The sequence below is a fragment of the Crinia signifera genome, chromosome 6 (genome assembly GCF_055691185.1).
Source record: "Crinia signifera chromosome 6, ASM5569118v1, whole genome shotgun sequence".
NCBI lineage: Eukaryota > Metazoa > Chordata > Amphibia > Anura > Myobatrachidae > Crinia > Crinia signifera.
Window position 1 is genome coordinate 292003772 of NC_139222.1, and position 15774 is coordinate 292019545.

General features: G+C 48.0%; 1 protein-coding gene across 1 annotated transcript in view; it reads left to right on the plus strand.

Annotated features, from left to right (window-relative positions):
• Positions 1-15774, plus strand: part of FAM204A (family with sequence similarity 204 member A) — a 60936-nt gene that overhangs the window by 6598 nt on the left and 38564 nt on the right. The window contains exon 5 of the mRNA XM_083149937.1: positions 597-686. Coding sequence (XP_083006063.1) covers positions 597-686 — 90 coding nt within the window. The remainder of the gene's footprint in view (positions 1-596; positions 687-15774) is intronic.

Below are 15774 nucleotides of genomic sequence, written 5' to 3' on the forward strand. Positions count from 1 at the left end.
TGTCATCCCCCTGTTATCTCGCACTAGTACATAGTGACATCACCCGGCGTAGGGGTTTCCTGTCTGTGTCATCCCCCTGTTATCTCCCACTAGTACATAGTGACATCACCCGGCGTAGGGGTTTCCTGTCTGTGTCATCCCCCTGTTATCTCCCACTAGTACATAGTGACATCACCCGGCGTAGGGGTTTTCTCTCTGTGTCATCCCCCTGTTATCTTGCACTAGTACATAATTACATCACCCGGCGTAGTTTTTTTTTTGTCTGTGTCGTCCTTCTGTTATCTCGCACTAGTACACAGCGACTATGTCACCCGGCGTAGGTATCGGGGTCGCTTCCTCTGATACTGCGGAGTGATACACACTGTGTGTAGATGACAATAATGATGTTTCGTTCCTACATGAATGTATAAATCCTGCCCGAGATATTGCAGGTTTGAGGTAAGTGGGAAGAGCAGATCAAGGGACCCTCTATTTTCGGAATTGTAGTTTGTTGTTTGCCCCAAGTACCGCTTCTTTTACCTCTGTGTTGTGAAGCGAGGAAGCGGACATTCTGCGTAGGAGGAGGAGTTTCACTTTTTTTTTTCTTTTGTCTCTAGTCACGTCTCGAGGACACTTTGGATCAAGCCATTAAAAATGGAGACATTGAGGAGGCGGAGCAACTTAGTGACAAGATGGCGACTCGCGAGGCAAGTGTAGTTTATATAATATGTAGACATGTATGGGGGTGACTGTATACACGTGTATCAGCTCTGCCCCTACACGTCACATGGTAACTGAATATAATGGTGTGTACACGTGTATCAGCTCTGCCCCTACACGTCACATGGTAACTGTATATAATGGTGTGTACACGTGTATCAGCTCTGCCCCTACACGTCACATGGTAACTGTATATAATGGTGTGTACACGTGTATCAGCTCTGCCCCTACACGTCACATGTAACTGTATATAATGGTGTGTACACGTGTATCATCTCTGCCCCTACACGTCACATGTAGCTGTATATAATGGTGTGTACACGTGTATCAGCTCTGCCCCTACACGTCACATGGTAACTGTATATAACGGTGTGTACACGTGTATCAGCTCTGCCCCTACACATCACATGGTAACTGTATATAACGGTGTGTACACGTGTATCAGCTCTGCCCCTACACATCACATGGTAACTGTATATAACGGTGTGTACATGTGTATCAGCTCTGCCCCTACACGTCACATGGTAACTGTATATAACGGTGTGTACACGTGTATCAGCTCTGCCCCTACACGTCACATGTAACTGTATATAATGGTGTGTACACGTGTATCAGCTCTGCCCCTACACGTCACATGGTAACTGTATATAATGGTGTGTACACGTGTATCAGCTCTGCCCCTACACGTCACATGGTAACTGTATATAATGGTGTGTACACGTGTATCAGCTCTGCCCCTACACGTCACATGGTAACTGTATATAACGGTGTGTACACGTGTATCAGCTCTGCCCCTACACGTCACATGTAACTGTATATAATGGTGTGTACACGTGTATCAGCTCTGCCCCTACACGTCACATGGTAACTGTATATAATGGTGTGTACACGTGTATCAGCTCTGCCCCTACACGTCACATGGTAACTGTATATAATGGTGTGTACATATCAGCTCTGCCCCTACACGTCACATGGTAACTGTATATAACGGTGTGTACACGTGTATCATCTCTGCCCCTACACGTCACATGGTAACTGTATATAACGGTGTGTACACGTGTATCAGCTCTGCCCCTACACGTCACATGGTAACTGTATATAATGGTGTGTACACGTGTATCATCTCTGCCCCTACACGTCACATGGTAACTGTATATAATGGTGTGTACACGTGTATCAGCTCTGCCCCTACACGTCACATGGTAACTGTATATAATGGTGTGTACATATCAGCTCTGCCCCTACATGTCACATGGTAACTGTATATAACGGTGTGTACACGTGTATCATCTCTGCCCCTACACGTCACATGGTAACTGTATATAACGGTGTGTACACGTGTATCAGCTCTGCCCCTACACGTCACATGGTAACTGTATATAATGGTGTGTACACGTGTATCATCTCTGCCCCTACATGTCACATGGTAACTGTATATAATGGTGTGTACATATCAGCTCTGCCCCTACACGTCACATGGTAACTGTATATAATGGTGTGTACACGTGTATCAGCTCTGCCCCTACACGTCACATGGTAACTGTATATAACGGTGTGTACACGTGTATCAGCTCTGCCCCTACACGTCACATGGTAACTGTATATAATGGTGTGTACACGTGTATCAGCTCTGCCCCTACACGTCACATGGTAACTGTATATAATGATGTGTACACGTGTATCAGCTCTGCCCCTACACGTCACATGGTAACTGTATATAATGGTGTGTACACGTGTATCAGCTCTGCCCCTACACGTCACATGGTAACTGAATATAATGGTGTGTACACGTGTATCAGCTCTGCCCCTACACGTCACATGGTAACTGTATATAACGGTGTGTACACGTGTATCATCTCTGCCCCTACACGTCACATGGTAACTGTATATAACGGTGTGTACACGTGTATCAGCTCTGCCCCTACACGTCACATGGTAACTGAATATAATGGTGTGTACACGTGTATCAGCTCTGCCCCTACACGTCACATGGTAACTGTATATAACGGTGTGTACACGTGTATCAGCTCTGCCCCTACACGTCACATGTAACTGTATATAATGGTGTGTACACGTGTATCAGCTCTGCCCCTACACGTCACATGGTAACTGAATATAATGGTGTGTACACGTGTATCAGCTCTGCCCCTACACGTCACATGGTAACTGTATATAACGGTGTGTACACGTGTATCAGCTCTGCCCCTACACGTCACATGTAACTGTATATAATGGTGTGTACACGTGTATCAGCTCTGCCCCTACACGTCACATGGTAACTGTTTATAATGGTGTGTACACGTGTATCAGCTCTGCCCCTACACGTCACATGGTAACTGTATATAACGGTGTGTACACGTGTATCAGCTCTGCCCCTACACGTCACATGTAACTGTATATAATGGTGTGTACACGTGTATCAGCTCTGCCCCTACACGTCACATGGTAACTGTATATAATGGTGTGTACACGTGTATCAGCTCTGCCCCTACACGTCACATGGTAACTGTATATAATGGTGTGTACATATCAGCTCTGCCCCTACACGTCACATGGTAACTGTATATAACGGTGTGTACACGTGTATCATCTCTGCCCCTACACGTCACATGGTAACTGTATATAACGGTGTGTACACGTGTATCAGCTCTGCCCCTACACGTCACATGGTAACTGTATATAATGGTGTGTACACGTGTATCATCTCTGCCCCTACACGTCACATGGTAACTGTATATAATGGTGTGTACACGTGTATCAGCTCTGCCCCTACACGTCACATGGTAACTGTATATAATGGTGTGTACATATCAGCTCTGCCCCTACACGTCACATGGTAACTGTATATAACGGTGTGTACACGTGTATCATCTCTGCCCCTACACGTCACATGGTAACTGTATATAACGGTGTGTACACGTGTATCAGCTCTGCCCCTACACGTCACATGGTAACTGTATATAATGGTGTGTACACGTGTATCATCTCTGCCCCTACATGTCACATGGTAACTGTATATAATGGTGTGTACATATCAGCTCTGCCCCTACACGTCACATGGTAACTGTATATAATGGTGTGTACACGTGTATCAGCTCTGCCCCTACACGTCACATGGTAACTGTATATAACGGTGTGTACACGTGTATCAGCTCTGCCCCTACACGTCACATGGTAACTGTATATAATGGTGTGTACACGTGTATCAGCTCTGCCCCTACACGTCACATGGTAACTGTATATAATGATGTGTACACGTGTATCAGCTCTGCCCCTACACGTCACATGGTAACTGTATATAATGGTGTGTACACGTGTATCAGCTCTGCCCCTACACGTCACATGGTAACTGAATATAATGGTGTGTACACGTGTATCAGCTCTGCCCCTACACGTCACATGGTAACTGTATATAACGGTGTGTACACGTGTATCATCTCTGCCCCTACACGTCACATGGTAACTGTATATAACGGTGTGTACACGTGTATCAGCTCTGCCCCTACACGTCACATGGTAACTGAATATAATGGTGTGTACACGTGTATCAGCTCTGCCCCTACACGTCACATGGTAACTGTATATAACGGTGTGTACACGTGTATCAGCTCTGCCCCTACACGTCACATGTAACTGTATATAATGGTGTGTACACGTGTATCAGCTCTGCCCCTACACGTCACATGGTAACTGAATATAATGGTGTGTACACGTGTATCAGCTCTGCCCCTACACGTCACATGGTAACTGTATATAACGGTGTGTACACGTGTATCAGCTCTGCCCCTACACGTCACATGTAACTGTATATAATGGTGTGTACACGTGTATCAGCTCTGCCCCTACACGTCACATGGTAACTGTATATAATGGTGTGTACACGTGTATCAGCTCTGCCCCTACACGTCACATGGTAACTGAATATAATGGTGTGTACACGTGTATCAGCTCTGCCCCTACACGTCACATGGTAACTGTATATAATGGTGTGTACACGTGTATCAGCTCTGCCCCTACACGTCACATGGTAACTGTATATAATGGTGTGTACACGTGTATCAGCTCTGCCCCTACACGTCACATGGTAACTGTATATAATGGTGTGTACACGTGTATCAGCTCTGCCCCTACACGTCACATGGTAACTGTATATAATGGTGTGTACACGTGTATCAGCTCTGCCCCTACACGTCACATGTAACTGTATATAATGGTGTGTACACGTGTATCAGCTCTGCCCCTACACGTCACATGGTAACTGTATATAATGGTGTGTACACGTGTATCAGCTCTGCCCCTACACGTCACATGGTAACTGTATATAATGGTGTGTACACGTGTATCAGCTCTGCCCCTACACGTCACATGGTAACTGTATATAATGGTGTGTACACGTGTATCAGCTCTGCCCCTACACGTCACATGGTAACTGTATATAATGGTGTGTACACGTGTATCAGCTCTGCCCCTACACGTCACATGGTAACTGTATATAATGGTGTGTACACGTGTATCAGCTCTGCCCCTACACGTCACATGGTAACTGTATATAATGGTGTGTACACGTGTATCAGCTCTGCCCCTACACGTCACATGGTAACTGTATATAATGGTGTGTACACGTGTATCAGCTCTGCCCCTACACGTCACATGGTAACTGTATATAATGGTGTGTACACGTGTATCAGCTCTGCCCCTACACGTCACATGGTAACTGTATATAATGGTGTGTACACGTGTATCAGCTCTGCCCCTACACGTCACATGGTAACTGTATATAATGGTGTGTACACGTGTATCAGCTCTGCCCCTACACGTCACATGGTAACTGTATATAATGGTGTGTACACGTGTATCAGCTCTGCCCCTACACGTCACATGTAACTGTATATAATGGTGTGTACACGTGTATCAGCTCTGCCCCTACACGTCACATGGTAACTGTATATAATGGTGTGTACACGTGTATCAGCTCTGCCCCTACACGTCACATGGTAACTGTATATAATGGTGTGTACACGTGTATCAGCTCTGCCCCTACACGTCACATGGTAACTGTATATAATGGTGTGTACACGTGTATCAGCTCTGCCCCTACACGTCACATGGTAACTGTATATAATGGTGTGTACACGTGTATCAGCTCTGCCCCTACACGTCACATGGTAACTGTATATAATGGTGTGTACACGTGTATCAGCTCTGCCCCTACACGTCACATGGTAACTGTATATAATGGTGTGTACACGTGTATCAGCTCTGCCCCTACACGTCACATGGTAACTGTATATAATGGTGTGTACACGTGTATCAGCTCTGCCCCTACACGTCACATGGTAACTGTATATAATGGTGTGTACACGTGTATCAGCTCTGCCCCTACACGTCACATGGTAACTGTATATAATGGTGTGTACACGTGTATCAGCTCTGCCCCTACACGTCACATGGTAACTGAATATAATAGTGTGTACACGTGTATCAGCTCTGCCCCTACACGTCACATGGTAACTGTATATAATGGTGTGTACACGTGTATCAGCTCTGCCCCTACACGTCACATGGTAACTGTATATAATGGTGTGTACACGTGTATCAGCTCTGCCCCTACACGTCACATGGTAACTGTATATAATGGTGTGTACACGTGTATCAGCTCTGCCCCTACACGTCACATGGTAACTGTATATAATGGTGTGTACACGTGTATCAGCTCTGCCCCTACACGTCACATGGTAACTGAATATAACGGTGTGTACACGTGTATCAGCTCTGCCCCTACACGTCACATGGTAACTGAATATAACGGTGTGTACACGTGTATCAGCTCTGCCCCTACACGTCACATGGTAACTATATAACGGTGTGTACACGTGTATCAGCTCTGCCCCTACACGTCACATGGTAACTGTATATAACGGTGTGTACACGTGTATCAGCTCTGCCCCTACACGTCACATGGTAACTGTATATAACGGTGTGTACACGTGTATCAGCTCTGCCCCTACACGTCACATGGTAACTGTATATAACGGTGTGTACACGTGTATCAGCTCTGCCCCTACACGTCACATGGTAACTGTATATAACGGTGTGTACACGTGTATCAGCTCTGCCCCTACACGTCACATGGTAACTGAATATAACGGTGTGTACACTTGTATCAGCTCTGCCCCTACACGTCACATGGTAACTGAATATAATGGTGTGTACACGTGTATCAGCTCTGCCCCTACACGTCACATGGTAACTGTATATAATGGTGTGTACACGTGTATCAGCTCTGCCCCTACACGTCACATGGTAACTGTATATAATGGTGTGTACACGTGTATCAGCTCTGCCCCTACACGTCACATGGTAACTGTATATAATGGTGTGTACACGTGTATCAGCTCTGCCCCTACACGTCACATGGTAACTGTATATAATGGTGTGTACACGTGTATCAGCTCTGCCCCTACACGTCACATGGTAACTGTATATAATGGTGTGTACACGTGTATCAGCTCTGCCCCTACACGTCACATGGTAACTGTATATAATGGTGTGTACACGTGTATCAGCTCTGCCCCTACACGTCACATGGTAACTGTATATAATGGTGTGTACTGACAGCATTGTATGTATGGTCCGGCTGCTGGAGCGTGTGCTGCCGGTGATCTTATCCGTGTTACTGACAGCATTGTATGTATGGTCCGGCTGCTGGAGCGTGTGCTGCCGGTGACCTGATCCGTGTTACTGACAGCATTGTATGTATGGTCCGGCTGCTGGAGCGTGTGCTGCCGGTGATCTTATCCGTGTTACTGACAGCATTGTATGTACGGTCCGGCTGCTGGAGCGTGTGCTGCCGGTGATCTTATCCCTGTTACTGACAGCATTGTATGTATGGTCCGGATGCTGGAGCGTGTGCTGCCGGTGATCTTATCCGTGTTACTGACAGCATTGTATGTATGGTCCGGCTGCTGGAGCGTGTGCTGCCGGTGATCTTATCCGTGTTACTGACAGCATTGTATGTACGGTCCGGCTGCTGGAGCGTGTGCTGCCGGTGATCTTATCCGTGTTACTGACAGCATTGTATGTACGGTCCGGCTGCTGGAGCGTGTGCTGACGGTGATCTTATCCGTGTTACTGACAGCATTGTATGTACGGTCCGGCTGCTGGAGCGTGTGCTGCCGGTGATCTTATCCGTGTTACTGACAGCATTGTATGTATGAATGGGGAGATGTTAAAGCGACTCATTAGCGGATTGGAGGAACTTGAAAGGAGTGCAGGAGAGGTGGAAAAAATTAAAAAGTGCAATACTAAAGACAACGGAGCTTTGTATCAAAAGGGTTAAGAAAAGTACCAGGAAAAGGAAGCCAGTGTGGTTTACTAAAGAGGTATCAACTAGTGTAAAAGCAAAAAAGATGGCATTTAGGACATACAAGCAGACTCAAATTAATAATGACAAAGAAGTGTATCTTGCCAGACGCAAAGAGGCTAAGAAAGTGATCAGGCGTGCCAAGGCACAAGCTGAGGAGAAAATGGCTCAGTCGGTAGATAAAGGAAACAAAACTTTTTTTTAAGTATATAAGTGAAAGGAGAAAATCAAATGGAGGAATAAGACTGTGGACAGACACTGAGAATTTGGTGGAGGGAGACAAGGCAATTGCAGATCATCTAAATAATTACTTTTGCTCCGTATTTACTATAGAAGGAGAAGGGACCACAGTTAAGTTGCAAGGACATTCATAAAAATAAGGTAGATGGAGGTATATTTACTAGGGAGAAAGTCCTAACAGAACTTTTAAGACTGAAATTGGATAAATCAATGGGGCCAGATGGAGTGCATCCAAGGATACTAAAAGAACTAAAAGATGTGTTGGTAGCGCCATTAACAGATTTATCCAACCAGTCTCTAGATACAGGTGCAGTTCCAGAGGACTGGAGAAAAGCAAATGTAGTTCCACTGCACAAAAGCGGAAGCAAAGAAGAAGCAAGTAACTACAGACCAGTGAGCCTTACATCAGTAGAAGGGAAATTAATGGAAACACTATTAAAAGAAAGAATAGTGGAATATCTTAAATTAAACAAATTACAGGATCCATAACAGCATGGTTTTACTGCAGGGAGATCATGCCAAACAAGTCTCATTGAGTTTTTTGACTCCGTGACCAAAATTCTAGATGAAGGGGGGGCTGTAGATGTGGCATATCTAGACTTTAGTAAGGCATTTGACACTGTCCCACATCGCAGGCTACTAAATAAACTTGAAAGTGTGGGATTGGATTATAAAACAATTAAATGGATAAGAACCTGGTTGCAGGATAGGAAACAGACAGTTGTAGTAAATGGAGTGCATTCTATGGAGGGACATGTTACCAGTGGAGTACCCCAGGGATCTGTACTTGGACCAGTGCTCTTTAATATCTTTGTAAGTGACATTGCAGATGGTATTGAAGGGAAAGTATGCCTTTTTGCAGATGACACAAAGATATGCAACAGAGTAGACACACCAGGAAGGGGAAATCAAATGACTGATGATCTAAGTAAACTTGAGAATTGGTCAAGAGAATGGCAACTACAGTTTAATGCTAAAAAATGCAAAATTATGAACTTGGGACTCAAAAACCCAAAGGCTCAATAAAGTATCAAGGGTACTATAATGGAAACTACTGAGGAGGAAAGAGATCTAGGTGTCACTATTTCAGGGGACTTAAAGGCAGGTGTAAGGATCCGAGGACCACCTTTCCTGCCCTACCTCCGTTGCCTCGAGCTGGTGTTGGCGGACGTGTGCGTAACTAGGCTTCGCCAATAATAGCCGCGTCCGAAGGAGCCGGTTAGTCCAGCTCCAACCCCGATGCCACCTGGTCTTGAGAGAGACAACACGCCCACCAAGGCCAGGAGAGAGCAAGGGGACAGCTAACTAAGCCCACACAAGGTTAGGGGTCCCCGGACCCCCCAAGGGGTAACAACACCGGGAGATAACTAATGGTTGAACGCAACAATGCGTGACGGTGGTAATAATAAATATAAACAATGCAGCAATGCTCAGAAGATGATATATAAAGACAATGGCAACAATGCTCAGAAGATGGTATATAAAGACACAGCAGGAGGAATACACAGGGTGACCCCTGACTTATCTGGGAGGTGACGGGACCACAGACAAGGACCTCCAAACTTCTAAGGATGGCGAACTCCAGAAGCAAAGGCTACCCATGGACACCAGGACAAGGGAACTTCCCAGCAGGATCCAGGACCAGGAACACGACTTGAGCAAAGACTAACAAGACGCTATAACCGGCGCCTGAGTGTCAGAGACACCGGCTTTTATTCAAATCTGCCGCCCCCTGTGGTGCCGTGACGTCAGGTCCGTCCGGCAGAGTCTTCCCCCTGCTCAGACGCCGGCGGCGGAAGTTAGGGGTGTTGCCTAGCAATGTCCCCGACGCTTCAGTATGGAGTGCTCCGGAAGAAGATGGCCGCCGTCCCGGCAGCGCAGGAGCTGCAGAGGGAGCCGGATGGCGGCGGCACCCAGTACAGCGCCTAACAGCAGGAAAGCAATGTAGCAAAGCAATGAGGAAGGCTAGTCAGATGCTTGGTTGCATAGGGAGAGGAATCCATAGCAGGAAAGCAATGTAGCAAAGCAATGAGGAAGACTAGTCAGATGCTTGGTTGCATAGGGAGAGGAATCCATAGCAGAAGTACGACCTCATCTAGAGTACTGTGTCCAGTTCTGGAGGCCATATTTTCAGAAGGATATAAATACATTACAGAGTGTACAAAGAAGGGCAACTAAAATGGTGCATGGCCTACATCACAAAACCTACCAGGAAAGACTAAAAGATCTTAACATGTATAGTTTGGAGCAGAGAAGGGAAAGGGGGAACATGATAGAAACATTCAAATATATCAAGGGTCTTAACATAGTACAGGAGGGAAATTGTCTTCAAAGGAAAAGAAGTAATAGAACACGAGGACATGCACTGAAACTGGAGGGAGGTAGGTTCAGGGGAAATGTTAGAAAGAATTACTTCACAGAAAGGGTAGTGGATAAGTGGAATAGCCTCCCATCCGAGGTGGTAGAGGGTAAGACAGTAGAACAATGTAAACATGCTTGGGATAGGCATATGAATATCCTTATAAAGAAATAAGGATTAAAAAGGGTTGAGATTACCTAAAGGGTAAAAAAAGGGGCAGACTAGATGGGCCAAATGGTTCTTATCTGCCGTCAAATTCTATGTTATGGTCCGGCTGCTGGAGCGTGTTTAGCCGGTGATCGTACCCGTGTTACTGACAGCATTGTATGTACGGTCCGGCTGCTGGAGCGTGTGCTGCCGGTGATCGTACCCGTGTTACTGACAGCATTGTATGTTATGGTCCGGCTGCTGGAGCGTGTGCTGCCGGTGATCTTATCCGTGTTACTGACAGCATTGTATGTACGGTCCGGCTGCTGGAGCGTGTTTAGCCGGTGATCGTACCCGTGTTACTGACAGCATTGTATGTACGGTCCGGCTGCTGGAGCGTGTGCTGCCGGTGATCGTACCCGTGTTACTGACAGCATTGTATGTTATGGTCCGGCTGCTGGAGCGTGTGCTGCCGGTGATCTTATCCGTGTTACTGACAGCATTGTATGTACGGTCCGGCTGCTGGAGCGTGTGCTGACGGTGATCGTACCCGTGTTGCTGACAGCATTGTATGTACGGTCCGGCTGCTGGAGCGTGTGCTGCCGGTGATCGTACCCGTGTTACTGACCGCATTGTATGTACGGTCCGGCTGCTGGAGCGTGTGCTGCCGGTGATCGTACCCGTGTTACTGACAGCATTGTATGTACGGTCCTTACATGTGATTTTTAGGATCAGGATGTCCTGCAGCTGTAATATGTGTATACAGTAATAATATGGGAAAGGATGGGGGCCGTAGTGTCAGGACCTCACATGGATACATAGAATGTTCCGCCACGCTCTAGAGGTACGAGGTATATAGGATGTGATGGAAGGATGGGGGCCGTAGTGTCAGAACCTCACATGGATACATAGAATGTTCCGCCACGCTCTAGAGGTACGAGGTGTATAGGATGTGATGGAAGGATGGGGCCGTAGTGTCAGGACCTCACATGGATACATAGAATGTTCCGCCACGCTCTAGAGGCACGAGGTGTATAGGATGTGATGGAAGGATGGGGCCGTAGTGTCAGAACCTCACATGGATACATAGAATGTTCCGCCACGCTCTAGAGGTACGAGGTGTATAGGATGTGATGGAAGGATGGGGGATGTAGTGTCAGGACCTCACATGGATACATAGAATGTTCCGCCACGCTCTAGAGGTACGAGGTGTATAGGATGTGATGGAAGGATGGGGCTGTAGTGTCAGGACCTCACATGGATACATAGAATGTTCCGCCACGCTCTAGAGGTACGAGGTGTATAGGATGTGATGGAAGGATGGGGCCGTAGTGTCAGGACCTCACATGGATACATAGAATGTTCCGCCACGCTCTAGAGGCACGAGGTGTATAGGATGCGATGGAAGGATGGGGCCGTAGTGTCAGAACCTCACATGGATACATAGAATGTTCCGCCACGCTCTAGAGGTACGAGGTGTATAGGATGTGATGGAAGGATGGGGCCGTAGTGTCAGAACCTCACATGGATACATAGAATGTTCCGCCACGCTCTAGAGGTACGAGGTGTATAGGATGTGATGGAAGGATGGGGCCGTAGTGTCAGAACCTCACATGGATACATAGAATGTTCCGCCACGCTCTAGAGGTACGAGGTGTATAGGATGTGATGGAAGGATGGGGCCGTAGTGTCAGGACCTCACATGGATACATAGAATGTTCCGCCACGCTCTAGAGGTACGAGGTGTATAGGATGGGGCCGTAGTGTCAGAACCTCACATGGATACATAGAATGTTCCGCCACGCTCTAGAGGTACGAGGTGTATAGGAAGCGATGGAAGGATGGGGGCCGTAGTGTCAGAACCTCACATGGATACATAGAATGTTCCGCCACGCTCTCTAGAGGTACGAGGTGTATAGGATGTGATGGAAGGATGGGGCCGTAGTGTCAGAACCTCACATGGGTACATAGAATGTTCCGCCACGCTCTAGAGGTACGAGGTGTATAGGATGTGATGGAAGGATGGGGCCGTAGTGTCAGGACCTCACATGGATACATAGAATGTTCCGCCACGCTCTAGAGGCACGAGGTGTATAGGATGCGATGGAAGGATGGGGCCGTAGTGTCAGGACCTCACATGGATACATAGAATGTTCCGCCACGCTCTAGAGGTACGAGGTGTATAGGATGTGATGGAAGGATGGGGCCGTAGTGTCAGAACCTCACATGGATACATAGAATGTTCCGCCACGCTCTCTAGAGGTACGAGGTGTATAGGATGTGATGGAAGGATGGGGCCGTAGTGTTAGGACCTCACATGGATACATAGAATGTTCCGCCACGCTCTAGAGGTATGAGATGTATAGAATGTGATGGAAGGATGGGGGCTGTAGTGTCAGGACCTCACATGGATACATAGAATGTTCCGCCACGCTCTAGAGGTACGAGGTGTATAGGATGTGATGGAAGGATGGGGCCGTAGTGTCAGTACCTCACATGGATACATAGAATGTTCCGCCACGCTCTAGAGGTACGAGGTGTATAGGATGTGATGGAAGGATGGGGCCGTAGTGTCAGAACCTCACATGGATACATAGAATGTTCCGCCACGCTCTCTAGAGGTACGAGGTGCATAGGATGTGATGGAAGGATGGGGGATGTAGTGTCAGGACCTCACATGGATACATAGAATGTTCCGCCACGCTCTAGAGGTACGAGGTGTATAGGATGTGATGGAAGGATTGGGCCGTAGTGTCAGGACCTCACATAGATACATAGAATGTTCCGCCACGCTCTAGAGGTACGAGGTGTATAGGATGTGATGGAAGGATGGGGTCCGTAGTGTCAGGACCTCACATGGATACATAGAATGTTCCGCCACGCACTAGAGGTACAAGGTGTATAGGATGTGATGGAAGGATGGGGCCGTAGTGTCAGGACCTCACATGGATACATAGAATGTTCCGCCACGCTCTAGAGGTACGAGGTGTATAGGATGTGATGGAAGGATGGGGCCGTAGTGTCAGAACCTCACATGGATACATAGAATGTTCCGCCACGCTCTAGAGGTACGAGGTGTATAGGATGTGATGGAAGGATGGGGCCGTAGTGTCAGGACCTCACATGGATACATAGAATGTTCCGCCACGCTCTCTAGAGGCACGAGGTGTATAGGATGTGATGGAAGGATGGGGATGTAGTGTCAGGACCTCACATGGATACATAGAATGTTCCGCCACGCTCTAGAGGTACGAGGTGTATAGGATGTGATGGAAGGATGGGGATGTAGTGTCAGGACCTCACATGGATACATAGAATGTTCCGCCACGCTCTAGAGGTACGAGGTGTATAGGATGTGATGGAAGGATGGGGCCGTAGTGTCAGGACCTCGCGTGGATACATAGAATGTTCCGCCACGCTCTAGAGGTACGAGGTGTATGGGATGTGATGGAAGGATGGGGGCCGTAGTGTCAGAACCTCACATGGGCCCTTATTCTGGTTGGTGCGGCCGGAGCCGCACACGGTGCCCCGGCCGCACAAACCAAGCCCCGCCCACGAGACGGATCGCCACGGCCGTCCGTACACGGACGGCTGGCGATCCGCATAAAAATGGTGGAGGCGTACGCCTCCACCATGGTGGGAGCTGCCCCCTGCATTCGATGGTCGTCGACCATCGAAGGCAGGTCCGCACGCCCCAGCAGCTCCCGCAAGCTGAGACCACACGGACAATCGTCCGTGTGGTAGCTTGTATGGGGGCTGAGAGCTGACATCTGGCGATGTCAGCTTTCCGCCCCCATGAGTTGCGTCATGCCCTCATTACCATGCATACGCCCCGCGTTTGCATGGGAACGCCCATGAAACGCGGGGCGTACACATAGGGAAATGAGGGCATGAAGCCCCTCACGCCCCTATACGCCCCCTTTGCGGCGGACGAAATCCGTCTGCGGCGAAGGGGGCTGCACATGCGCAGATTGACCTCTGCGCATGTGCAGTGTCAAAACATCGGCGGTACGGCCGCACGCGGGCCGTACCGCATAGATTAGAATAAGGGCCATGGATACATAGAATGTTCCGCCACGCTCTAGAGGTACGAGGTGTATAGGATGTGATGGAAGGACGGGGCCGTAGTGTCAGAACCTCACATGGATACATAGAATGTTCCGCCACGCTCTAGAGGTACGAGGTGTATAGGATGCGATGGAAGGATGGGGCCGTAGTGTCAGAACCTCACATGGATACATAGAATGTTCCGCCACGCTCTAGAGGTACGAGGTGTATAGGATGTGATGGAAGGATGGGGCCGTAGTGTCAGGACCTCACATGGATACATAGAATGTTCCGCCACGCTCTAGAGGTACGAGGTGTATAGGATGTGATGGAAGGATGGGGCCGTAGTGTCAGAACCTCACATGGATACATAGAATGTTCCGCCACGCTCTAGAGGTACGAGGTGTATAGGATGTGATGGAAGGATTGGGCCGTAGTGTCAGGACCTCACATAGATACATAGAATGTTCCGCCACGCTCTAGAGGTACGAGGTGTATAGGATGTGATGGAAGGATGGGTCCGTAGTGTCAGGACCTCACATGGATACATAGAATGTTCCGCCACGCACTAGAGGTACGAGGTGTATAGGATGTGATGGAAGGATGGGGCCGTAGTGTCAGGACCTCACATGGATACATAGAATGTTCCGCCATGCTCTCTAGAGGTACGAGGTGTATAGGATGTGATGGAAGGATGGGGCCGTAGTGTCAGAACCTCACATGGATACATAGAATGTTCCGCCACGCTCTAGAGGTACGAGGTGTATAGGATGTGATGGAAGGATGGGGCCGTAGTGTCAGGACCTCACATGGATACATAGAATGTTCCGCCACGCTCTAGAGGTACGAGGTGTATAGGATGTGATGGAAGGATGGGGCTGTAGTGTCAGGACCTCACATGGATACATAGAATGTTCCG